The sequence below is a fragment of the Salvelinus fontinalis genome, chromosome 26, assembly GCF_029448725.1.
Source record: "Salvelinus fontinalis isolate EN_2023a chromosome 26, ASM2944872v1, whole genome shotgun sequence".
NCBI classification, from domain to species: Eukaryota; Metazoa; Chordata; class Actinopteri; order Salmoniformes; family Salmonidae; genus Salvelinus; species Salvelinus fontinalis.
The window spans coordinates 29,493,564-29,520,503 of NC_074690.1; the positions used below are offsets into that span (position 1 = coordinate 29,493,564).

General features: G+C 43.0%; 1 protein-coding gene across 3 annotated transcripts in view; it reads right to left on the minus strand.

Annotated features, from left to right (window-relative positions):
- The window catches only part of ctnnd2b (catenin (cadherin-associated protein), delta 2b), a 104,369-nt gene continuing 77,429 nt past the window's right edge, over window positions 1–26,940 (minus strand). For all 3 annotated transcript variants that reach the window (XM_055883378.1, XM_055883379.1, XM_055883380.1), the window contains 12 exons: window positions 26,363–26,576; window positions 21,116–21,299; window positions 18,467–18,584; window positions 15,331–15,516; window positions 13,965–14,153; window positions 13,535–13,685; window positions 8,063–8,291; window positions 6,914–6,998; window positions 6,217–6,343; window positions 3,496–3,627; window positions 3,248–3,324; window positions 1–2,937 (listed from right to left, as the gene is read on the minus strand). In XM_055883378.1, coding sequence (XP_055739353.1) covers window positions 2,686–2,937; window positions 3,248–3,324; window positions 3,496–3,627; window positions 6,217–6,343; window positions 6,914–6,998; window positions 8,063–8,291; window positions 13,535–13,685; window positions 13,965–14,153; window positions 15,331–15,516; window positions 18,467–18,584; window positions 21,116–21,299; window positions 26,363–26,576 — 1,944 coding nt within the window. In that variant the 3' untranslated portion in view covers window positions 1–2,685. The remainder of the gene's footprint in view (window positions 2,938–3,247; window positions 3,325–3,495; window positions 3,628–6,216; window positions 6,344–6,913; window positions 6,999–8,062; window positions 8,292–13,534; window positions 13,686–13,964; window positions 14,154–15,330; window positions 15,517–18,466; window positions 18,585–21,115; window positions 21,300–26,362; window positions 26,577–26,940) is intronic.

Consider the following 26,940-nt stretch of genomic DNA (forward strand, 5'->3'; position numbering starts at 1 on the left):
TTACTTCAAAGAAACATTGTTTATTTTTTTACTAAACTGAATGAGCATATTCATGTAGAGGAGTAAACATAATTCTTCTAGCTGAACCAAAGGTTTTAGAACACAGAGCACAGGCAGACCACACACAAATAGATCTTGGTAACGAACAAACAACCCCCAAAACAGTTACTCTTAGATGGTCAGTTTATATTTTTGTAGCAGTTGCAATCTGTTGAGACACTAAAAAGTTTCACAAGTCTTTAAAACACGTTGTCTAGCAACAAAAAGGTTACTGACATAGTTCAATACAGTTTGTCAGGTATGCCTACTTTTCACAAGGACTGTCTGTTTTCAGATGCTTACTAATGAGAACGGGATCGTTGTAGGATATGTTGAACAATTTGAGTTTTGCATCATTTATTCATTGTTCAAGCATCTGAAGATGACCGAGAGATTTATAAATTATATGTAGGGGAGACCAGGGCTTGTTGTCACAACTTTTAAGATGTCTTTTTTTAGCTTTAATCTCAACCCTTATCCTAACCCTAAACTTAACCCTTACCCTAGTCTGTCTGTTGATAAACAACTGCTTGCTATCTAAATAAGGTGTGACCGTTTTCTCCTCAATTCAGCTTTAGTGTGTAGCCTACCACCATTTTGTTTCACATTGACTGAAAGAAGAGCTATTCATGCATTACTGGGCAATTAAATATTTGTTTATCTATGTTGCCACATAATGTTATTGAAACATTTCCTCAAAGGAGGGCTCGCTATGAAACCGTGTGTCCTACTGGGGAAAACCACTTTCATTCCGTTTCCATCTCTTTGACAGAAACACACACACTGGATCATCAGCTCTATTGTTGATAACTGTACACCCCACTGATATTGAGAAGTTTGAGGAAATCCAACAAGGATAAAGCGGATCATTTTCTTAGAAGGGGGTGAAAGACATTCACCTGTGACAATTTCAATATTCAAAGCTAGGGATATGAAGTAGCTAAATACATTCCTTAAACACCAAAATACAAAGATCTGTAGCTATAATTTTTAGTACCTTTTCCTGTAGTTACGAGGTCTGTGACAACTTCTATATCTCTGTGGATATTCTGCTCCTGGTCTCCCCTATTTCACATAGCAACAACATGCCTACACAAAGTCAACATTTTAGTGTGTAGGCCAGAAAATAAAGGTGAACAAATATTTTTTTACAAGTCTCTTCCATAATGTTGCTGCTTTAAGTGACATCCACATCTGCACATAAAAAGTATATATTTATATTTATATAATATATGTTCATACTCTATTAACAGTCTACCATGAACATGATTGCCAACCCTCTCTGGAAAAGAAAACACATTTTCTCAAACATTGATTATTTTACAACACAGACCCAACTAATTTGTACATCTTTGGAGGGAATTAAGCTCTCAAAGATCTTATTTTCGTCTCCTGGTAATGTTCCAGTCTTGTTACAGTGTATATATAGCTTTATTCCATTAAAACACATAAAAAAAGCATTTACAAACTGGGATTATTAGAACCAACAACTTGCTGTTGAATGTAAACTTCAACAGAAGTTCAACGTTACCCCTCGGCTTGGAGATAAACATGTTTGGCACATTGAAAAACTGACCATGAGCACAGTTCACCTGGAGGCTTGTGGAGGAACAAACTTGTTTTCATGTAGATATGGTTTGACAAACAAATTTACAGGGCGTGTTGGAAATAAAAAGGTATTTTGAGTATATCTACCGTCCATCCGTAAACTGTTTTAGGCAGTGGAAGAGCACCAAGGGAGTAGAATGATGCTGTTGAGATGCTTAGTTCCACCAATTCACATCAGATTAGCCATAACTAACATTATTTCTTAATTTTGCTGCTAAAACATATTTGCTCGTATTTGTTTGTGTGCAGACATTGTACACTCCATTCTCCCCCCAGAATGTAACAGACATGTTGACGTTCTGTTGAGACACTGAGGGAAGGGACACAGGTCTTTGTGTAATATACACAATGCACTTGTATCTCTAATGTACATCAAATACTTAAACACCAGAATTCGGAATAAAAAAAGTACAAATAAAAAAAAGAATCGTAACAAATCAAAAGATACAAAGTCTAGAAGCAATTCCTTTGCCCATGAGAGGACACTCCTTACATACAACACAGGTTGAAGCCGTAAGTTAATCCTAATAAGAGTTTGTGACTGACAACTATTCTCTAGCTTGTGTATGACACTTCATTTTCTTGTGCTTCACATACTAATCTCTTTACTATACCACATATTTACAGTTGTCTTCTGTCTAGAATACTCCTGCTCATCTCCAAAGTATTCCGCTCCTCACACTTTAACGCTCCAAGCTTCTGGTGGTGACCCCATCATTTAATATCTTCCTTTTGCCTTTTGTGAGTCGTTTCCTTACAAGATCATACTCTTTCTTTCTTCCTCTCTTTCCCTCCCTCCTCCTCTCATTCAGACTCTCTCTTTTTATCCCTTCTGCTCTGTGACTGTCTCTCTCTCTCTTGCCTTCTTCAAAGACAAATGGGCGTGGGACATCGCTCTCTAGGACAAACTAAACTCGCTGAAGAAATGTCTTGTGGTGTGCATGCAAGCATGCGTGGCCTTTTTGTCTTACTCTCTCTTTCAGCTCCTCTCCCCTATCCCAGCACACTGCTGACGACCAGTCCTTCCTCTATAGTCCACTAGACCCAGGAGTCCGGGGAGGCCGGGTAGTGACTGGTCTCATAGTTGAGTTCACTATATGGGCGGGACGCTGAGTAGAAGTCCACGTAGTTGCCGGTGGACTTGAGGCCCAGGTGCATGTTCAAGTCTGTGGCCTGAGGAGGGCGTTGGTGCACTTGGTCCTCATAGAATGCCTCCTCAAACTGTACTCCAGGAGGATTCTGGAACGGAGGGTAGGGCTCCTGGCCTGGGTTGGGGCCCTGGGAAGGGACCTAGAGAACACACACAGAGGTTAGAGCACTACTCTGCTACTGGTAAGACAGACTCTTAGCACCTCTTTTTCTATGTAGAACCTAAAAGGGTTCTTCGGCTATCCCCATTGGAAAACCATTTGAAGAACCCTTTTTGGTTCCAGGTAGAACCCTTTTGAGTTCCAGGTAGAATCCTTTACACATAGGGTTCTACATGGAATCCAAAAGGGTCCTCCTATGGGGACAGCCAAAGAACCCTTTTGCAACCCTTCTTTACCTAGCAGTGAACGTTGCTCTTGTAATGATATCAAGTAATTTCTTCAAACCTTACCTGGTTGTGTTTGATGTCATCACTAGGAGAGACGTAGGCACCTCGGAACAATGTTGAGGTTCCACTTGAAATTTGAACTACAGGTGGGAAAAAAACAGAGAGGTATGTGGTTATGGTTGTCAAGTTGATTATTATGAAATGACAAAAAGCCTTCACACATCATCTTTACAGTACACATCATCTGATGAAAACACACTGACTCCAGAAACGAGGAGGAAGCTGATGGAGGCACTGAAATTCCTTCCTACCTGCCATGGCATCTTTCCTCGAAGTGTGCTCACCCTTGTTGCCATGGTAACTGGCATTGGTGCCCGTTGATTCATAGTCTGTCTTCCTCTCCTTAATGCTGATCATCTCTCGGGGAGAGGCAGGGGCACTTGCTGCAAACACACAGATTACACATCAAGTATATGATTAGCTGTGAAAGACGTTTGGCATCCATTTGAGCCCCTTTGTCATGTACACTAAACAAAAATATAAAAACGCAACATTTTACTGAGTTACAGTAAGAAATAAGTCAATTGAAATAGATTCATTAGGCCCTAATCTATAGATTTCACATGACTGGGACAACAGATATATATCTGTTGGTCACAGATACCTTAAAAAAAGGCAGGGGGGTGGATCATAAAACCAGTCAGTATCTGGTGTGACCACCATTTGCCTCATGCAGCACGACACATCTCCTTCGCATATCAGGCTGTTGATTGTGGCCTGTGGAATGTTGTCCCACACCACTTGGCGGGAACTGGAACCCGCTGTCTTACATGTCGATCCAGAGCACCCCAAACATGCTCAATGGGTCACATATCTGGTGAGAATGCAGGCGATGGAAGAACTGGAACATTTTCAGCTTCCAGGAATTGTGTCCAGATCCTTGTGACATGAGGCTGTGTATTATCATGCTGAAACATAAGGTGATGGTGGTGGATGAATGGCACAACCATATGCCTCAGGATCTCGTCACGATATCTCTGTGCATTGAAATTGTCATCGAAAAAATGCAATTGTGTTCATTGTCCGTAGCTTATGCCTGCCCATACCCCAACCCCACCGCCACCATGTGGCATTCTGTTAACTTTGACATCACCAAACCGCACACCCACATGATGCCATACACACTGTCTGCCATCTGCCCGGTACAGTTGAAACCAAGATTCATCCGTGAACAGCACACTTCTCCAGCGTACCAGTGGCCATCGAAGGTAAGCATTTGCCCACTAAAGTTGGTTATGACGCCGAACTGCAGTCAAGTCAAGACCCTGGTGAGGACGATGAGCACGCAGATGAGCTTCCCTGAGGTGGTTTCTAACAGTTTGTGCAGAAATTCTTCGGTTGTGCAAACCCACAGTTTCATCAGCTGTCTGGGTGTCTGGTCTCAGACGATCCCGCAGGGGAAGTCAGATGTGGAGGTCCTGGGCTGGCTTGGTTACACGTTGTCTGCAGTTGTGCGGCTGGTTGGACGTACTGCCAAATTCTCTAAAACAACGTAGGAGGCTTATGGTAGAGAAATGAACATAAACTTCTCTGGTCACAGCTCTGGTGGAAATTCCTGGAATCAGCATGCCAATTGCACGCTCTGTGGTATTGTGTTGTGTGACAAAACTGCACATTTTAGAGTGGCCTTTTATTGTCCCTAGCACAAGGTGCACCTGTGTAATAATCATGCAGTTTAATCAGCTTCTTGATATGCCACACCTGTCAGGTGGATGGTTTCTCTTGGCAAAGAATGTAAACATTTGAGAGAAATAAGCTTTTTGTGCATATGGAACATTTCTGGGATCTTTTATTTCAGCTAATGAAACATGGGACCAACACTTTACATGTTGCGTTTATATTTTTGTTCAGCATATAATCCTCCCGCTCTTGTACAGTAACATATTCTGATATTCTGGCTGACAGAAAACATGCATGTAATGAAAAGAAACACATAGGCCTAACTATATACTGTAGGCTAAACAGATCTAACATCCACAAATGGCTCTTCTATGAAATCTTTACTCAGAGAGTTTATTGCTTTCTAATAGGATCCATTAAGGTCAGTGTTTCCATGTTGAATTTCATTAAACTCCAATTAGAACACCCTGTAACAAGAACATCCTCTTATAATCACCATTAAACACAGCCAAAGGCTACAGTACCAAGTTATAGGTTTCAACAACAGTAGTACCAATACCTGGTACATTTACATTTTAGTAATTTAGCAGATGCTCTTCCCCAGAGCGACTTCTAGTCAGCGTATTTTGACAACTATTTATTCTGCTTCGGGCCCTAACTCCCAAGGGCTCTCCTATGAGGCTGCTGTTGAGGTGAACAGAGCCCGAGCTGTGGTATTCAACCCCCCCAAAAAATCAGCTAGTTCTGTGTCATCTGAGTCATCCCTCCATCATCCTCCTCCTGCTTTCCTCTCTTTTCATCTCAAAGGGTAAGTGAGTAACTGCCAGTTGCTTATTAGTGTCTGTGCATCGCTGTGTCTGGGCAGACACCACCTTATGCTTTGTTCATCCTATCTTTAATCCAAAACATTACTACGTTTTCAGAATCTATGTCTGAAATGCATCATCAAAATGTTCTGCAATGTCTGGCAATTAAAGCTCTAAAGAAGGGGCGTCAAACTCATTCCATGGAGGGCAGAGTGTCTGCAGATTTTTGGTTTTTCCTTTCAATTAAGCCCTAGACAACCAGGTGAGGGGAGCTCCTTACTAAATAGTGACCTTAATTCATCAATCAAGTCCAAGGGTGGAGCAAAAACCCGCAGACACTTGGCCCTCCATTTGACACATGCTCTAAAGGATGATCAGCCTCGTGAGTTTGCAAAAGATGTCCAGTATTTTAATGGGGTAAAGAGAGAATACACCTACACACTGACATGCATACTACTTGTCCACCAACTGGTACTGATCCTGGGTGTCTGTCAGTAGTGGCTTGATGGAGTGGGAGGGCAGAAGGAGAGACAACAGTGGACTCACCTGATCGATTATTTGGAGATGTCCGTACGGGCGAGATGGATGGGGTGCGGGAGGAAGAATATGGTCTTTGTCTATCTCTTTCTATTGTAGAGGATGAGCCAACAAAATGATACTGAGAATATCCATCCTGGGGGAAAATAAGATGCATTAGGGAACTTCGCTATAATCAACATACTGTATTATGTACTGAATGATCATCCTCAATGATCTAAGATAATTTGGTCAAATAGCAAATGGGTTAGAAACTGTCCTCACATTAAAATGAGGCAAAGTAGAACAGGAGGATGTTACGAGAATGACTCTCTATCCATTTTAGTAAAGCATGCAACACCAGTCTTGCAGAGCTTGGTTTTTCTCCCCCTCTCAAAGCCTTTAAACCCTCTAATTCTTAATCTGTCTTGTTTCATTAAAGCATGTTTGTCTCCTCTCCTCAGGTCAACATTGATAGATTCTTTAGTTCATTAAACTGCAGCCCAGAGGGATTCCAGCTTTACTCTCACTATACATTCTTGCACTTGTGTTGCTTAGTGAGCTTACTGAACTGTCATGCATGCACTGCTGCACAGTTTCTGCCATTTACTCTCTCTCTCTTTTTAATAAGAGCATAATAAACAACTCAAGAGACTAATGTGTTAAACTTTCAAGAGCTCCTCCAGCAGATTTCTTGTGGTGGCAGAAAGTTATTTGTATTACACACCTTTTTGTAGAGGCTGCGAAGGTCTCTGTACTGCCACATACTGTTGAGGACTTGAGAGGCTGCTTTCACCACTTTGGGTGTGTGTCTGGGAAGAGAAACACAAGACTTAATTTTACTCAGATGACTAGAACCAAATGTTCTAAACAAAAGGTTTGGAATGCTCGCTGCTAGATGAAAGATCGCCGGTACAAAAACATTTAGAAACGAATTCAATCGATAATTTCAGACAAACATTCAAAGCGAACATAAAATGCAAACAAGGTAACTCTGTACTTTAGCACCATTGTCATTTCGGCACAAAAACAAGACAAATCTCAAATGGAAAAAGCAATTAGCAGAGATAAATCCAATCAGTTTAGCATCAGAGGCCCTCTCTCTCACACAGCACCTATCCTCTATCTCTGCACAGAAACTCCACGAGCCACAACTGTCAGCGCCAGAGGTGATTCAATTAACCACGCATCCTTCATTCTGATTCCCACCAGAGATATGGAATAATCAAAAGTTATTACATCATGGCACTGCAGATATAGCAACACTTCTCTTCTGTCAAGACTCTTAAAGATGATTTTTCTCTTTATCCCAGATAATACATTTCTACTCTATGAGGCAATATATTCTTACAGTTGTACAGAGTCTGTTGTCCTTGACAACATTAGGCAAGTGCATCACCGGACTAACTGGAGAGGAAGCCAAGGTACACCACTCAATTAAGTTAGTTGTGCTAGTTGCAAACTAAAAGCTTATAAGGGAAATTTGGGCTCATAAAATCCCAAACGAGAAAACATAAAAACCACAATTAGCTACCTTTAAAAGGCATTTCTCTACAGTGGTGAGTTGTAGAGAAAACATCATTAAAAAAATATACTGAAGTGAATTAAGAGGAAAATGATCAGAACCGTAGTACGTACTTACAGCTCCGTGTCCCGATCAGCAGTTACATTAATGCTACAATCCATATACAATTACTAGCTGAGCAGGAGGGCTGTGTGTTGGTGTTAGGGTTGAAGGTTAGAGTCAGTGAACATAGTCTTTTGTGACAGTGTGTTAAAATGTTATATACAGTAGAATAGCTGGACAGCAGGCATGCAAGCTTTTCCTCTGGGTTCCCAAATTAGGGTGAGGACAGCATGACTTCTGGACACCTACTTGTCTCCTTTGCTCCTGGCGATGCCGATGAGTTTCTCGATGCCTCCAGCATCACGCAGAGCCTTGGTGTTCTCCATGTTCTTAGTGATGACCTCGTGCAGGGCACAGCAGATAGCCGTGATAGTGTCATCCGACATGGTCTTCCCAATAATACTGGCAGCAGTCCCACCGCTGCTGTTGTTGTTCCCCCCGGGCAATCGGTGGACCAAGTCTCTCATTGCGTACTTGCCTGTTGTGGAAAGAAAAAAACCTCATGGTTAGTTATACTGTATATGAACCTTTTAAAAGTTTGGCCACACCTACTCATTTAAGGGTCTTTCTATATATTGACTATTTTCTACATTGTAGAATAATAGTGAAGACATCAAAACTATGAAATAACACATATGGAATCATGTGGTAACTAAAAAAGTGTTAAACAAATCAAAATACATTTTATATTTGAGATTCTTCAAAGTAGCCGCCCTTTGCCTCGATGACAGCTTTGCACACTCTTGGCATTCTCTCAACCAGCTTCATGAGGTAGTCACCTGGAATGCATTTCAATTAACAGATGTGCCTTGTTAAAAGTTAATTTGTAGAATTTATTTCCTTCTTAATGCATTTGAGCCAAGTACAAGTACAGCTCAAATAAGCAAAGAGAAACGACAGTCCATCATTACTTTAAGACATGAAGGTCAGTCAATCTGGAAAATGCCAAGAACTTTGAAAGTTTCTTCAAGTGCAGTCGCAAAGAAACATCAAGCGCTATGATGAAACTGGCTCTCATGAGGACCGCCACAGGAAAGGAAGACCCAAAGTGATCTCTGCTGCAGAGGATAAGTTCATTAGAGTTACCAGCCTCAAAAATCGGCATTTAACTGCACCTCAGATTGCACCACAGAGTTCAAGTAACAGATACATTTCAACATCAACTGTTCAGAGGAGACTATGTGAAATCAGGCCATAATGGTCAAATTGCTGCAAAGAAACCACTACTAAAGGACACCAATAAGAAGAAGAGACTTGCTTGGTCCAAGAAATGGACATTAGACCGGTGGAAATCTGTTCTTTGGTCTGATGAGTCCATATTTTTTATTTTTGGTTCCAACCACCGTGTCTTTGTGAGACGCAGAGTAGGTGAACGGATGATATTTGTATGTGTGGTGCCCACCGTGAAGCATGGAGGAGGTGCTTTGCTGGTGACACTGTCAGTGATTTATTTAGAATTCAAGGCACAGTTAACCAGCATGGCTACCACAGCATTCAGCAGCGATATGACATCCCACCTGGTTTGCGCTTGGGAGGACTGCCATTTGTTTTTCAACAGGACAATGACCCAAAACACAAGTCTATGCTGTGTAAGAGCTATTTTACTAAGAAGGAGAGTGATGTAGTGCTGCATCAGATGACCTGGCCTCCATAATCACCCGACCTCAACCCAATTGAGATGGTTTGGGATGAGTTGGACCGCAGAGTGAAGGAAAAGCAGCCAACTAGTGCTCAGCTTTAAGTGGGAACTCCAAAACTGCTGGAAAAACATTCCTCATGAAGCTGGTTGAGAGAATGCCAAGAGTGTGCAAAGCTGTTAAGACAAAGGGTGGCTATTTTGAAGAATCTACGTTTTTTTAACTCACAAAAGCTCTGACGAAGGCCGTGAGGCCAATACGTAAGCTTAATAAAGATCAGTGATACTATCAAGAGCAGTGTGCGGTTTCGTTTTTCCTTCATCTTGTTCAACTATTACCATGTACCTGCAAAAAAGATTGCTCAGATGTGCGAGTGCCTTTTGAAGAATCTAAAATATATTTAGATTTGTTTAACACTTTTTTGCTTACTACATGATTCCATTTGTGTTATTTAAGAGTTTTGATGTCTTCACTATTATTCTACAATGTAGAAAACAGTAAAAATTAAGAAAAACCCTTGAATAAGTAGGTGTGTCCAAACTTTTGACTGGTACTGTATGTGCTATTAGGGAACAGATTAGAACCATGGACGCAGAAAAACAATATTCTTCTATAAATACATACGCATGTTCTCCACGACGCAGTGTTCTGTTTGTATACCTTCATATTCACAACAGCAAGAGAGGGGAAATGGTAGCAAATGGCCAATATAACATAAACTGATAAAGACAAGCAGTATTTACTATACTTCACATTATCTAACCTTGTCACTACTCAGTGGACAGCAGGAGAGCCTTCAAGGTCAGAGACGTGTACAAGCCCCTTGTCCTATAAAGGCTATGTCCCCCATGAGCTGTGAGCGATTGAGCTAAAGAGGATTTCTTGACTTGACAGGAAAACAATAAATACGGCACTTCACACTGAGGCATCCACTTGAAGAAGAATAAAGACAAAGGATATACGTATGGGAATGATGCTGAAGAATATATAATACAATCCTTATGGATTTTAGTCAAAAACAAGAAAACTAGGGCATAAGAAAAGGATAGAGAGAATAAGAGGAAGGGAGAGAAAGGAAGGATGTGTATCAGCATGTGAAAGGTGAGAGAGAGAGAGAGAAATTGAGAGAGAAATTGAGAGAGAAATTGAGAGAGAAATTCATGGAGCAGTGCTTTTAATAATTCACAATACAGCCTCAAACTCCCAGCCTGACATTTACAGCTATGTGACGAGGGCTTAATACATCCATCTTCTGCTCAATGGGGCTTTTTAATACCCCGCTAAACACTCATACTCTACTGTAGGCCTGAGGACACAACATTTGTAGCTGGGATGGAAATATCAAACCCCTTGACACCTCCCAGGTAATGGCATTTTCATAGAAAACACTTACGTTTTAAAGGGAGGCCTGGGAATGAGAACGACTGAGAATGTCTTGCCAATGCACAATCGCTTTGTGTGATTCATAGTATAGTCTTCAAAGCATTAGAAACAAAACATGTGTTTGTAATCAGTGGTGTAGTGGAGGATAAACGCAAGTAAATGCAGTTATGCACCTTTTTTATATTGAACCTTTATTTAACTATGCAAGTAAGTTAAGAACAAACTCATATTTACAATGACAGCCTACCCCGGCCAAACCCAGACGCTGGGACGATTGTGCGCCGCCTTATGGGACTCCCAATCATGGCCGGATGTGATACAGCCTGGATTCGAACCAGGGACTGTAGTGATGCCTCTTGCACTTCGATGGAGTGCCTTACAGTGCCTGACCGCTGCGCCACTCGGGAGCCCTTCTGAATTTTGCGTGACGGTTGAAAGTATATAGCGTGTTACTTTATTCACCGCAAACAGTGAGTTTACCTACCTATTTTTTAACAACTACATCACTGTTTGTAATGTAGATTAACAAAGAGGGTGAAAATAATTTGAGCTGATGATTATCACAAAGGTAATTTTCCAAGTTACACGTAATACACACTTTATATATGCTGTGTGTAATAGTGGCTATAATGTCAATGAAACGCCAATAACGAAATCCCCCTTTACATGGCTATCAGTAGCGTCAGATTTAGCCAGACATAATTTAGCCAGACATAATTTGTTTTAACATGACTTAAGCATGTAAACAGATAATTGTGGGTTACTACCCTTTATTCTACCAACACAGAGTTGTGAGTCCGAAGGCCTGCAGCTCTATGACATGATACACACATCTACTTAGCACAGAGCACCAGCCTGAGACGGCAAGAGCAGTTGCTATGGAGATGCCGAGGTCCAACAGAACATCTCGTTTATTAGAGAGATCAATAGTCTTTTAGTGCTGTCATGAGGAGAATTTCAACCATGTGAACACAGTCCACAAAGAGAGCTCTGCCGTGCACACCCATCTTAGTAGAGAAATAGGCTAGTATAGTTTGCTGCAGAGAAGTGCACACATTGTCTATGGGGGCACACATACAGTGCATTCGGAAAGTAATCAGACCCCTTGACTTTTTCCACATTTTGTTACGTTAGGGCCCTCTTCTGAAATAGAGCAAATCTTTTTTTTCCCTCATCAATCTTAACACAATACCCCATAATGACAAAGCAAAACAGGTTTTTAGAAATGTTTGCAAATTTATAATAAATAAAAACATTAAAATATCACATTTACATAACTATTCAGACCCTTTCCTCAGTACTTTGTTGAAGCACCTTTGGCAGTGATTACAGCATCGAGTCTTCTTGGGTTTGACGCTACAAGCTTGGCACACCCGTATTTGGGGAATTTATCCCATTCTTCTCTGCAGATCCTATCAAGCTCTGTCAGGTCGGAAGGGGGGGGCGTCGCTGCACAGCTATTTTCAGGTCTCTCCAGAGGTGTTCGATCGGTTTCAAGTCCGGGCTCTGGCTGCGCCACTCAAGGACATTCAGAGAATTGTCCCGAAGCCACTCCTGCATTGTCTTGGCTGTGTGCTTAGGGTCGTTGTCCTGCTGGAAGGTGAACCTTCGCCCCAGTTTGAGTTCCTGTGCACTATGGAGCAGGTTTTCATCAAGGATCTCTGTACTTTGCTCTGTTCATCATTCCCTCGATCCTGACTAGTATCCCTGTCCCTGCCACCACCATGCTTCACCGTAGGTTTGGTGCCAGGTTTCCTCCAGACGTGACGCTTGGCATTCAGGCTAAAGAGTTCTTGGTTTCATCAGACCAAAGAATCTTGTTTCTCTCAAAACTCCAAGCGGGCTGTCATGTGCTTTTTACTGAGGATTGGCCTCCGCCAGGCCACTCTACCATAAAGGCCTGTTTGGTGGAGTGCTGCAGAGATGGCTGTTCTTCTGGAAGATCTCCCATCTCCACAGAGGAACTCTGGAGCCATGTCAGACTGACCATCGGGTTCTTGGTCACCTCCCTGATCAAGGCCCTTCTCCCCCGATTGCGCAGTTTGGCCGGGCAGCCAGCTCTAGGAAGAGTCTTGGTGGTTCCAAACTTCTTCCATTTAAGATTGATGGAGGCCACTGTGTTCTTGGGGACCTTCAATACTGCAGAATTTCTTTGGTACCGTTCCCCAGATCTGTGCCTTGACACAATCCTGTCTCTGAGCTCTACGGACAATTCCTTCAACCTCATGGCTTGGTTTTTGTTCTGACAACTGCACTGTCAACGGATCAATGGAAACAGGATGTACCTGAGTTCAATTTCAAGTATCATATCAAAGGGTCTGAATACTTAAGTAAATAAGGTATTTTCTATATATATATATATATATATATATATATATATATATATATATATATATATATATATATATATATATATATACACACATTTGCAAACATTTTTAAAAACCTGTTTTTGCTTTGTCATTATGGGGTATTGTGTGTAGTTTGATAAAGAAAACATGTATTTAATACATTTTAGAACAAGGCTGTAATGTAAGAAAATGTGGAAAAAGTCACAGGGTCTGAATATTTCCCGAATGCACTGTATATAAATGCATATGCATGAGCATGCTTACATACTCGCACGAATGCACACACACACACAAACATACATGTAGAATGTATGAATGTACAATATTGATTCACTGACAACTACACTTACCGATGAGTTCTTTGTTTCTGACGTCTAAGGCCATGTTTCTTAAAGCTGTGGCCACGGCACACACCACCCTGTCGTTGTCGATCCTCAGCAGCTCCACTAGGATGGGCAGACCCTTCTCTTTCCTCACTGCCGCACGGATATACACAGACCACTGGAGAAAGGAGAGGAGAAAGAGAAGACAGAGTCACACTTCATCATATAAAAACACACATCATTTTCTCTATATATGGGACAACAACCGGAATAGTATACCCCCCGAACACTGCCCAATATAGCATTTCTCCAGTAGTACCTCACGCGTTCTTAATGTTGCAGTGAGCTAAGAGCAACCAATGTCTAAGGCAAGTTCATTTTGACAGTTTGACAATGACAGTGTGAAAAGAAAATGGCTGCCGCTGGAGCAGCTCTGAGGATGGAGACCATAGCTTACTGTACTGTGCTGTACCTTCCAGCTGCCTGCAGCCAAGTTCTGCAGAGCCCCGGCTGCCCCCTCCAGGGTGTCTGGGTTGGAGCACTCAGACAAGAGTGTGAGGTAGGGCTTGACGATGGTGGGGTGCCACAGCATCTGAATGCCTTTGGGAGGGTCAGCTGAGTCCGGGAAGGGCCCCACTCCATCCCACTGGGTGACACAGAATGGTGGAATATTACTACTTATCAATACTACAGGCATAAGATGTGACATCAAACAGTTTGACAACACCACTTAGTTACAGTGCCACTAAAAATTGCTTAAAGGGGGACTGCACTACCTGATTTGGCCTTGTTTAAGATTTGGTTGATTAAGAAATGCTAGTCATGGAATCATAACTGATTTCAAACGTGAGATGGTTTCGGGGTGTGGTTTGATGTGAGTGTCTCGTGTGTGTTCGCAGGTGTAAAGAGTTAGCCAAATTATTTAGCCAATTAGCTTCAGCCGGCTGGTGTGCGACTGCAGCAAAATTGGTTTGACTTTGGATAGCCTTTCTCCGGGGTTTGTTAGGGACTGTCAATAAATTACACAATGTAAATGAGACAATATTTTCATGTTGCACACCTTTTAGTTCCCATTAAATGCTTTTAATATTTGTATATTAATTTATAAAATTTATAGTTTGGTTTGAGGTTTTCAAGTCATTGAAATGTCAACATATTGTTCCATGTACTTTGTGTAATTTACCGATGGTCCCTAACTGGACCCAAAGGGATAACCAAAGTCAACCCACATTTAACACAGGCATTACGATCGGGTCGTGTGCAGCTGCACTCTGAAATGTATGATCACTTGTGTGCTGCCAGCTGTCGGCATGTGGGCAGGATAAAAAATAAAAAATACTTAATTTACGTTGTGATGCAGTCACGACCACAAGTCTAACAAAACTCTGTTTTGGACGAGACTGACTTTATGACCAAAATAATCCTATTTCTGAATTATTTACTTACAAGATAAACATTATTAAGAATGAGCATCCAGCAACATAACATCCATGTGGCATATCTCACATACTAAATAATCCACACCTTACCAACTGCATGAGCATCTAATGTATGCCAGATTAGATTATTTGTACCGACATTTCAATCCCACTGAATAGCATAATCCAACTCAGTTAGATAATAATCCAACCTTGACTTTGCCAGTTTATTTTCCCAGGCTTGGCAGCAGAAGCCAGAAGAAACCAGAAGACCCTCTTCAGAACTAAACCCAGTAAATGTGTAATTATCCATGAGATGTAGACCCCCCTCCCTAGCCGGGCTTCCAGCACCACTGCTGTAACATGCTGGCTAATTGCTAACAGCTGCAGTGGAGAGGAACCCACCTGATCATGGGCCTTCTTTTTCTTCTTCTTCTTCCCCCAGCAACCAGAGCTCTCGGCATCCTTGCCGTTGGCATCGCCACAAAGCAATCCGTCAAGCTCGTCTGTGCCTATCTGCTGTCCCTGAGATGTCTCTGCAGCTAGTCGATACGAGAGGTTCCTCAAAATGCACACACAGTTTTCAATGGTCTGCAAGGACAAAAGAGGGAGATGACGAAAGATGGAGGGAGTGGGGGAAAGGAGAGAGGGGGAGAGGAAGAGAGAGACAAAAAGAGAGAGAGGGAGAGAGAGCGAAAGAAAGAGAGAGAGAGATCAAGAGATGAGCAGTATTTGAATTTGAGGCATGCCCTGAGATGTATGCATGTAGTGATAAATACAGTTAAAGGTGATGACTGTTAATTTCCTCCAATGTAAGTGGACAGGATGCTTATAAGGATGCTATAAACTGGGGCAAATGCATAAGTCAAATATCTGTCTGTTGCTGTTTGCTTTCGAATAGACAGCACAAGCAATGCAATAGGCCATGGCTCCATTGCTTAATGTATGTATGTTGACACTTTTACTTAATGACATCTTACAGAATGCCTACAGCTAAACAAAGCAGATGGCAACCCTTCAATAATACAACTATCAGTGCAAGAATTAAAGAATAGCTCTGTAACTAGTATTTAAAGGCGACCAGTAAGTAAAGACGATTGGTACATTAATTGACCAGTCTGTAAATTGCAAATGCGATTGGTATAGTAAAGTCAAGTGCATCTGTTCCTAATGTATGACTAACTCATTGTACTGGTTAGATTGCTGTGCTGGATCCAGGCCAGAGCATTACAGTAGTGCTAATCCCATTGTAGTGATCATTGAGGCAGAAAATAATGTAGTGGGGTGACTTTGGTCTTGTAAAGGATTTTGAGTGGGATTAGGGCTGACCAGATCTCCTTCAAACTGGTTGGCAGAAAGTAGTCCAGACATAACAAAGGCCCTCGGAAACCAAACAAAATAGGGAGCTCATTTAGAGCGTGTACGTAGTGGTACAATCAGAGGAGCTTTACGGTACCATAACCTACTGTATCTTTATGACTGTAGCAGAGAGGGCAGATCGGGAAGGTATTTTATTAGGGAAGAACAGTTTGTCATTGTTATTGCTTGACATCGGGATAATGTAGTGTGTGCGTTGCACTGCTCGAGGTTATCATGTACTGTACGTACGGAGTATCTTGTCCCTTTTTTTCTCTGATTCACAAGGTCTTTTACAAGCCATAAACAGGTGACCTTGAACCACACATAATCTGACATTGACTGAGTGTGTCAATTTCTCCATGCCTGACCTGTGATTGAATCCGTCCAATAGTTGAACATTGACTAGTACGTATAAAGGATATAATCTCAACATAATATAAACAGGCGCTGTTTGTATTATCCTAAATAATACATTTCAAAACATTAACTCCATAGACTCTGAGGAATTCATTCGCAGGAAATTGGACATCTGGTATTGGCTTTTGGGAAATGACCAGTGTAATCAGAGCTGTTGATGATCTTTGCTAGCCAGACTGCACAGTAGATTCTCCCTATCTCTCTATGCAGTGCACCAGCAAGGACAGGAGAGGTGTTAAGCAACTAAATCCTGATGAAGAAGGTCATTTACAGGGGATGAGGAGGTGGAGAGAGTCAGGGAGGCAACCTTCAGGACACACCGATCCAGGTCCACAACGTGTTTTTCTAGTTTTATTTTACTCATATAGCAGTCAATACAAACTGAAACCCATTAACATACAACATATTAATCGATAAGAGCAACAAAATACAAAAATACGAGTAAAAAAATATGTACAACGATAATGTCCTGTGGTCTTAAAGTGACTCATTAATCATTGAGCAGAAATATGGGATTGGTGACCTCATGTACCATTCAGTTCTAGACTTTAGCATAGTCAGTTTGTTTAGGCTGCGGGTTACTGTGATTTGGTCAGGGGGTAGCCAGTCTCTGAAATGAGAGTTTAGGAGGCTGACAGTGAAGTCAGAGCTGTCTGTCTTTCATGAAGCCGAGGTAGGGACAGGGTCTGAAGTGCTTCAGTATAACTGGAGTATCCTCCGAGGATGGTGAGGCATGCTCTCTGCTGAATACGCTCCAGGTCATCAGAATGGTCCTGGGTCAGTGAGCTGTGCCACGCAGGAGCGGCATACTCCAGGGTGGGACGTATGTAGCCGGTGTAAATGCTAACCAGGTCTTCCTACGACACTTGGAACCTTTTAAGGCGGCGAAAGAGAAAAATGATTCTGTTGCTCTTGATTACCATTGTAGCAACCTACTTGCTCCATTGTAAGTCCTTCTGTACCATTAACCCTAAAGTCTTCACACTATCACACACTTTGAGATCCTGGCCCTCATTCCAGAGAGGGCATGGGACAGGTGGATTTCTTGTGAAGGTCACTGATAGGATTTTGCACTTGGCAGGGTTCAGTGATATTCTGCTTGCATGTACCCATGTGTCGAAGTTGTTCAGGGGCTGTGCTGTGCTGATGTTTCCTGTTGTACACGTGTGGACCAGATTTAGATCGTCCACATATTTCCACCTATTGTCAAAATCACAGGCTGCACTTTCTGTGACCAGAAGGAAGATGAGAGGGCCCAGAAGAGTTCCTTGAGGAACACCTCCCATCAGTTCCTGCCAGTCTGAGAGGCTGTCTTGGTAGCGTACCTGTTGTTTGTGGCTGGTCACAAAACTGCAGAGCCATGGTGTGAGGGAAGGTCTGACACCCAATTGGTTTAGTCATTAAATGGTGATGGTGTGTACGATTTTGTCAAAGGCCTTGGAGAAGTCAGTTGTGACGAGGGTGGTTATGGTGGATAGGATGTCTGATTGCTTATACACTTATAAACAGTCCAGGAAGCTAACAAGTGTGTGGATAGATTATATTTCTGGTCTGCTTCCAAACTGTCTGGGGTCTATGCTGGGCGTTATGTCTTCGTTTCATCTAGGTGTCACCGAAGCTCTCAGCAACTTTTGATAGTTGTGGTGTGTGTATGTGAGTGAGTGTGAGTGTTTTGTAATGATGGGTCGCCCAGGTCTGTCATTCCCTCAGCGTCATGTTAAAATTGTATTCTTTATGAGAGATGAAAGGAAACACAAAGTCAAACCTTGCTATCGATCTCGCTGCTGCCCAAGGCGGTCTGGATCACGTAGAGCAGAGCGTCAGTGAGGCCCTCGCACTCTCTCATCCTCCTGCGAGCCTCCTCCCCCGCCGAGCTCACATTCCTGCAACAACAGACACATTTCTCTTCAGCAATGTATCCCTGTAATATTGTACTGTAGCTACAGGTAGTTCAGTTTAATTTCAGGCCTAAATTTATACATCTTCACTTACTGTTGTCATAATTGCTCAAAATCGGTCTTTCGGATGGGAAGTTAAAACGGGTGTCCTGACTCTCTGTGGTCACTAAAGAGCCCATTGCACTTCGTAGGAGTAGAGATATTAAGAGTAGAGACATTAACTCCGGTGTCCTGGTTAAATTCCCAATCTGCCTCTCATACCATCATGGCCACCTAATCATCCCCAGCTTCCAATTGGCTCATTTATCCCATCTCCTCCCCCTGTAACTTCCCAAGGTCGCTGCTGTAAAAGAGAATATGTTCTCAGTCAACCTACATGGTAAAATAAGGATACATAAACATGAATATATGAATGAATGTAGGCTATAGCTAAATGGCATTAACGATAGTATAGTTTGACTCCATGACAAGACTGGCCCATCAGCCCCATTTCAGCCCATACTACCTATATAGTGTCCCGCTTTTGACAAGGGAATAGGGTGCCATTTGGGACACAGTCTCTGTCCTAAAGAGCTCCTCACCGCTGCCCTTTAAATGTCAGGTCACTAAGAGTCTGTAATGATGCAGACAGGCTTGTCTTAAAGGAGGCCTCTAGATGGACACCATGGCCATTATCTAAGAGTGCCTGCTGGTGGAGTTTGGGGCCAAAAGACAGGGAGATTATTGATGGCCTGTTTGTGACCCCGTCAGCACCTCCAGCACTTTGAAATGGGCCTGATAAACAAAGCAGGCCATTGATCAATCTAATCTATGTGTATCTGTTCTGTTACGTTTTTTTATTTTCTTCCAATGATCATTGAGTTTAGAGGGGAGAGACGGGGTCTAGGAGGTGAGACACGGGGTCCTTTATCAGGTCGTTCCAACACAAACAGCAGTCACTGTCCACTGACCCCCCCCCCCCCCAGGGTAGACCAGACGCAACAGCTGACCCCAGAGATTAAAGGAAATTATACAAAAAAGGGAACATAGGTTTGTTGACTCTTTTGTGAGCATGGGTGTGATAGATAGAGATGGTGAGTATGTTATCTTGCTGATCAGTCAGGGCCATGATCATATTGGCAGACTTTCTCCCATTACACAGCAGTTGATGCCTGGCAGAGAGGCATCCTGTGAAGAATGAAAGTCAACTAGTGTGCTGCGTTGCTCCCTGTCAGCCATGGTGATTCTGTTCTGCCAGAGTGAATGTCACATGATGAGGGACAAATGTGTGATAAGGCGGCAGGTGGCAAGGCATCTTGGTCCCGCACATTAAACATTCAATCAAAGCCCCTGTTCTGTTCTGTTCTGTTCCTTAACGACCCATGAAACAGATGAATTAGCCTGCTCAGCTCAGGGATTTACTGTAAAGTCAGCCATCCCTCATCACAGGCAGACATTAAGACTCAGCACATTTCACTTACAGCGGGATTCCTCCCACTTCACGCTGCTGCACTGCTGATTGGTTGTGCTGCAGAGGACTACCTGTCTGGGTGCCAATGGGAATGGGACATGTCCCCACAAAGCCCGACCTCCCTTCCATTAATCACTTCCTGCTTTGACATGGTAATGTGTGCATATTAAAATAGACCCCAAGCCTTTGTTTTCTTTCCATCAACTATTAGCAGGTAATACCACAACAGAGAAGCGGTGACATATTGCACAGAGAGGGTAATGCACTGTAGCTAAAATGAATAACCCCAGAATGAGCAGACAGGCAATGTATTAGCTAAGATCTCATTATTCTCCTTCACAGACGCTTCTCCTGCTGGTACGCAGGGGACGCGGGCCCAGATATCAAGAGTTGAAACACTTGACACACAGCCAATTGTCTTCCGATGCCAGCGCCATAACCAGAAAGCCCTTTGACAATATTACAGAACTATAGGATGCTTTAATGCAGAGCAGGCATCTTTAAGCCTCAAAGAGTGCTGACATGGCATTTTCACACAACATCCCTCATAATGTAGGTAATTAGAAACATGATACATGGGTTCACATAATCAGTCTAACACTTGTGGCATTCATTGTCTGTGATAAAACTTCCTTGATCAATAACCCTCATTCGTCAAGTCAATATTCACAATGAGAACAAAGCTTCCAAAGTATTCATGTGTGAAAGAGCAATGTGTTACATACTGCATTACCAACACAAAGGAACAAGCTAGGGATCGACAGAGCAGGAAGATATTGACCTACGAGAAGCCGACTGCTCTCAGTAAAATCTACCCAGAGAAGAAGAGTTCAAGTCCCCAGAAGAGACCTTACCACCCATTGCATGTAAACTCAGAGTTAACATACGCTGTCATGACTTGTGAACTTAAACCTCTGACCCTGCCACTGTGCTTTCACTCCTGCTTTGCTTTGGGGTCTATGATGGGTAACTGTAAAGGACTTAGTGACAACTGCTGATGTAAAAAGCTAGCAAATACATTTGATAGATTGATTGATTGACCCGAGGGTCCAGTAACAGTACTGACCTGAGGCAGCCAGTGGCATTGCGGAGCACCTGGGAGGAGTGCAAGTGCAGCTTGCGGTCCTCCTGATGGGGCGAGGTGTCCCAGCCCGAGTGGGGGATGATGACAGCGTTGGTCAGCACGGCCAGGGCATCCTGGATAATGGGCATCTTCAGGGCATCACACGACGACAGGTTCCACAGCACACCTGAACACAGAACATCAGATAGGATAAGATGTTGACGAATAGTGATTTAACGTGGGAGAATGGTCAGGAGGTATATTGCGCAGATGAGAGTGGAAACTGTGCTGAATCGTATAGACTTTGTGAAGGAAAAAATGTGAATATACCTCCTCTGAAATTGAAATAAGGATCATGTGTGACAACATTTTTCGAAACACTGAAAAGAAACGGTAAGATTCTATAAACGTTTAATTATTTGTCATGCATATGTTCACAAAAGAGCATATTGCAGTCGCTAGTTTTGATTTAGTGAGAGGCCGTCGTGATTGTGCAATAAACTGGTCACCTAGGGCTTCATAGATTTGGATAATTTTTTCTGTAATTTCATGTGCAACCAGCCAACCTACCAATTACATTCCAAGCCAGCGGCTTTGGCACAGACTGTATGCGTAACCTACACAGAGACAGGGAGGAAGCTCTCTCTCTGCAGCTGGGCTCTCCTCTCTCCTCTTTAACCACACTGACTACGACTTCAGTCTTCCTCCTCAATCTCGGGTGCTTTACTGAACACTGAACAGAGGCATTACGTGTCCACAGAGAGTATCTCACATCCCAGTTTACATATGACTTCAACTGAACCTGAATTACAGCAGCTGTATGATGATACCAAAATAACATTCCTCATAATACACTGAACAAAAATATAAACGCAACATGCAACAATTTCAAAATGTTACGGAGTTATAGTTCATATAAGGAAATCAGTCAATTGAAATAAATGCATTAGGCCCTAATCTATGGATTTCACATGACTGAGAATACAGATATGCATATGTTGGTGACAGATACCTTAAAAAAAAGGTAGTGGCTTGGATCAGAAAATCAGTCAGTATCTGGTGTGACCACTATTTGCCTCATGCAGCGCGACACATCTTTTTGCATAAGGTTGATCAGGCTGTTGATTGTGGCCTGTGGAATGTTGTCCCACTCCTCTTCAATGGCTGTGCGAAGTTGCTGGATAATGGCAGTAACTGGAACACGCTGTCGTACACTTCAATCCAGAGCATCCCAAACATGCTCAATGGGTGACATGTCTGGTGAGAATGCAGGCCATGGAAGAACTGGAACATTTTAAGCTTCTAGGAGTTGTGTACAGATCCTTGTGACATGACATGAGGCTGTGTATTATCATGCTGAAACATGAGGTTAAGGCGGCGGATGAATGGAACAACCATAGGCCTCAAGATCTCGTCACGATATCTCTGTGCATTGAAATGGTCATCGATAAAATGCAATTGTGTTCTTTGTCCGTAGCTTATGCCTGCCCATACCATAACCTCACTGCCACCATGGGGCATTCGGTTCAAAACGTTGATATTGCTGATGTCACCCACATGACACCATACACATTGTCTGCAATCTGCCCGGTACAGTTGAAACCAGGATTCATCCGTGAAGAGCACACTTCCCCAGCGTGCCAGTGGCCATCGAAGGTGAGCATTTGACCAGTTGGTTTTGACGTCGAACTGCAGTCAAGTCAAAACCCTGGTGAGGACGACGAGCATGCAGATGAGCTTCCCTGAGACGATTTCTGACAGTTTGTGCAGAAAATCTTGGGTTGTTCAAACCCACAGACAATCTCGTAGGTGAAAATGCTGGATATGAAGGTCCTGGGTTGGAATGGTTACATGTGGTCTGCCGTTGTGAGGCCGGTTGGACGTCCTGCCAAATTTTCTAAAACAACATTGGAGGAGGCTTATGGTAGAGAAATGAACATTACATTTTCTGGCAACAGCTCTGGAGAGCATTCCTGCAGTCAGCATGCCAATTGCACGCTCCCTCAAAACTTGAGACATCTGTGACATTGTGTTATGTGACAAGACTGCACATTTTAGAGTGGATTTTTATTGTCCCCGGCACAAAGTGCACCTGTGTAATGATCAGCTTCTTTATATGCCACACCTGTCAAGTGGATGAATTATCTAGGCATAATTATCTAGAATTATCTAAGGAAACAAAGAAAGAAAACTCACTAACAGGGATGTAAACTAATTTGTGCACACAATTTGAGAGAAATAGGCTTTTTGTGAGTATGGAACATTTTATTTCAGCTCATGAAAGATGGGACTACCTGTTGCGTTTATATTTTTGTTAAGTATAATAAAAAGACAACCGACTCATGTGTCACCATAAATTGCTTTCAATAGGATGTGGTCGGAACATGGTGACTCTGCCATGGATAATGTTAAGGGGTGAGCAGCCGCTGTCAGCCAAAGGTCGAGATACACACACACAGCACAAGAGCTGGCCAATTATCTATAAGAGGAGAGAGGAAGAGGGAGGAGGAGGAAGAGGAGAGGGTCCTTCACTCTACAACACTCCATACCACATACCACTGTGATTTGTTGAGAGGGCTCTCACACACACACACACACACACACACACACACACACACACACACACACACACACACACACACACACACACACACACACACACACACACACACACACACACACACACATACACACACACATACACACACACACACACACACACACACAGATTGTAATGACCTTGACAGCTGGCCCAACACTTTATAATTCTTGTTGACCTTCACCGTGTCATGTCCCTCCCAGGACACTGTAGCATTTATGATTGCAATTACCAGTGATGAGGCAGACAGCCACTCTTCACCCGTTCCTCTCACAACAACAATGTAATTACACAGATCTACATTCGTCTTATCAGTTATGTTGGGATGTTTTCCTTGTGGTCTGCTCTGCATCTAAATAACTAGCTGCGTTGCTCATAATTAGTGGAGACAGTAATCTTACAGAGAGCATCACTTTACCGCACTCGGGGCGGCGCACAGCATTTCTGTGTTTTCAAAAATGAAAGGGCTGCTGCCTAGAGTGGCGGCAGGCTCGGCGCATAATAACTACCTTTAACATATTTTTTTATTTCGCCTGACAGATGAAAGAGGTTAATTGCCTCAGCCTTACATCATCGGGGAGGCAATGCGGTGCGGGGGGTGCTAGGTGGGGAGCGAGAGCATCATTACATGGGGAGAAAGTGGGCCGTCTGCAGAACTGGACCTAAATTAACTCTACAGGGGGCCGTGGAAGGTGAGGGCACTGTGCAGGTTGTCAAGGTGACGGAAATGGAATTTGAGGAATGAACCTGTTGTGGTTGAGGTGAGGCAGCCGCCGTGTCGTGAGCCCGCAGTCAAGTGGAAAAGGACTGATTCAGTGCAGATGACGTTCTAATTAAATCAGCCACTCTATAGTGAGCCACCAGGGTACCAAATATACACGGAGTGTACAAAACATTAGGAACACCTTCCTAATATAGAGCATCCCCTTTTGCCCTCAGAACAACCTCAATTCGTCGGAGCATGGACTACAAGGTGTTGAAAGCATTCCACAGGGATGTTGGCCCATGTTGACTCCAATACTTGCCACAGTGTCAAGTTGGCTGGATGTCCTTTGAGTGGTGGACCATTCTTGATACACACGGAAAACTGTTTAGCGTGAAAAACCCAGCAGCGTTGCAGTTCTTGACACACTCAAACCGGTACGCCTGGCACCTACTACCATACCCCGTTCAAAGGCACTTAAATATTTTATCTTGCCCATTCACCCTCTGAATGGCACACATACACAATCTCACTCTCAATTGTCTCAAGGCTTAAAAACCTTCTTTAACCTGTCTCCTCCCCATCTACACTGATTGAAGTGGATTTAACAGGTGACATCAATAAGGGATCATAGCGTTCACCTGGATTCACCTGGTCAGTCTATGTCATGGAAAGAGCAGGTGTTCCAAACTTTTTGTACACTCAGTGTATATGTCTATGAATTGTTGTCTGTAGATGGCTGTACATTTCTACATTTCAATCTCATCCAACTACTCTACTTTTCAATTAATTTACTCCAAGACCTACAGAAGGACAACTTGATTAACCATAATCCAGCACGACCACATCTCATCCACCCCTCCACTAAACTAGACTAATTGCGTCCTGGCTGTGTAAGTGCAGCAACATGGGTTCCTGTTCGATGTCACTTGGAGTCCAGGACACAATCCACATCTCTAATCTCAGGAGACAAGAAATCCGCCATTTAAAGGAGCTTTATTCCCGCTAAATAATCATCTTTAGCTCGCGGGGGGGGGGGGGGGGGGGGGGTGTTGCTAGAGCAGCAGAGAAAACAACAACCTGGTTTGGCTTCCTGCGATGTCATAAACCGCCGCTACCGCTTCCCTAAGTAGGATGCCTCCTGGCAGTCGGTGGCACAGGGAAGGCTGGGAGATGGAGAGAAACGGGTAAATAGTCCCGTTAATCCATGCCCAGTCACAGGGAGGGGAGAGGAGGCGCAGGCGGTCACTGTGACTCTGATTTAAACAGCCAGAAGAGAAGAAGTGAAGAGGCAGAATTCCTCTGGGCCGGGAAGGTTTTCTGATGCCTGATTAATTTGTGACAGGAGGGACTCTGTGTTCCGTGCGTTGAACTGCTTTCTCATTTATATGGTAATCTCCTTTAAGACAGCACCAGAACAAACCATTTATTTCCAAAGCATTTCCAGGCTCAGAATCCCCGCTACAGTAAAAAATAAATATTAAAATAATGCCGTCTATAAACATGACTAGGGGATTTAACCTCTCACTTGTTATTGACTAAGTACATTTAGGCAATGTTTCAATTAGAACAGCGCTCCTTTAATAGATAATAGCACCATGCAAGTATTACATCATATTGTATTTAATAAAATATAAGAATTTTCTATCCAGTAAGTCATTTGCGGATATTAGTTTTAACCACTGCTTAACCAAGGATGTTGACTAAGGATGTTGATGTGAAAAGTCCCTTTCTGATTCTTCACCACTATAGCCTTCAGTAGTTGTTAGTTATCCAGCTCCCAGTACCAATGTCCTGTTAAATTCAGCTTGTGTATAAACTCTAGATATAAGCATCCAGGTAAAATGCTTAATAACTTGTTATAAGCAGGTATGAGCCTTTATAATGTCATATAGAAAGGCTATGTTATGTCACTCTTTGTAAAAACTTAGCACCAAACTCTGTTTACCTGTAAGCAGCTCCCTGATCTCCACATCGGTGGTCTTCCTCAGCAGGCGGACCAGGGCTGGGATCCCCCCGCAGTTCTTCAGGGCGATCTTGTTGTCATCGTTGGCCTTTCCGTATACCAGGTTTCTCAAAGCTCCACAGGCGCTGCGGTGCACGTCGGTCATCCTGTGATCCAGCAGATCCACCAGCAGCTGGATTCCTCCCTGCCTTCGGATCTGGTGAGAGGAACAGGGAGAGGAGAGAAAAGGAGGACGTTAGTGGATCATAACGAATCGATTAAGACTAGATCAAAATTAATAGATAGACAAAGAACAGTACAAACATGCATGCAATAGTGTAGCTAGCTACAGTTCTATACAGTTCAATTTGACAAACTGTCTGCCACAGAAGTCATCTATAGTTTTCAGTATTGACAACAATATCCCTGGAGGCATCCCTATGAATCCTGTTCTTTATTTCACTCAGGTACCTTTCCTCTGTAAATCAACTAGAGCCAGATCAGACAGTTCCTTCCTCCCTCATTACTCTAGAGCAGGGGTCCTCAAATCCTACCCTATGAGGTCCGGAGCCTGCTGGTTT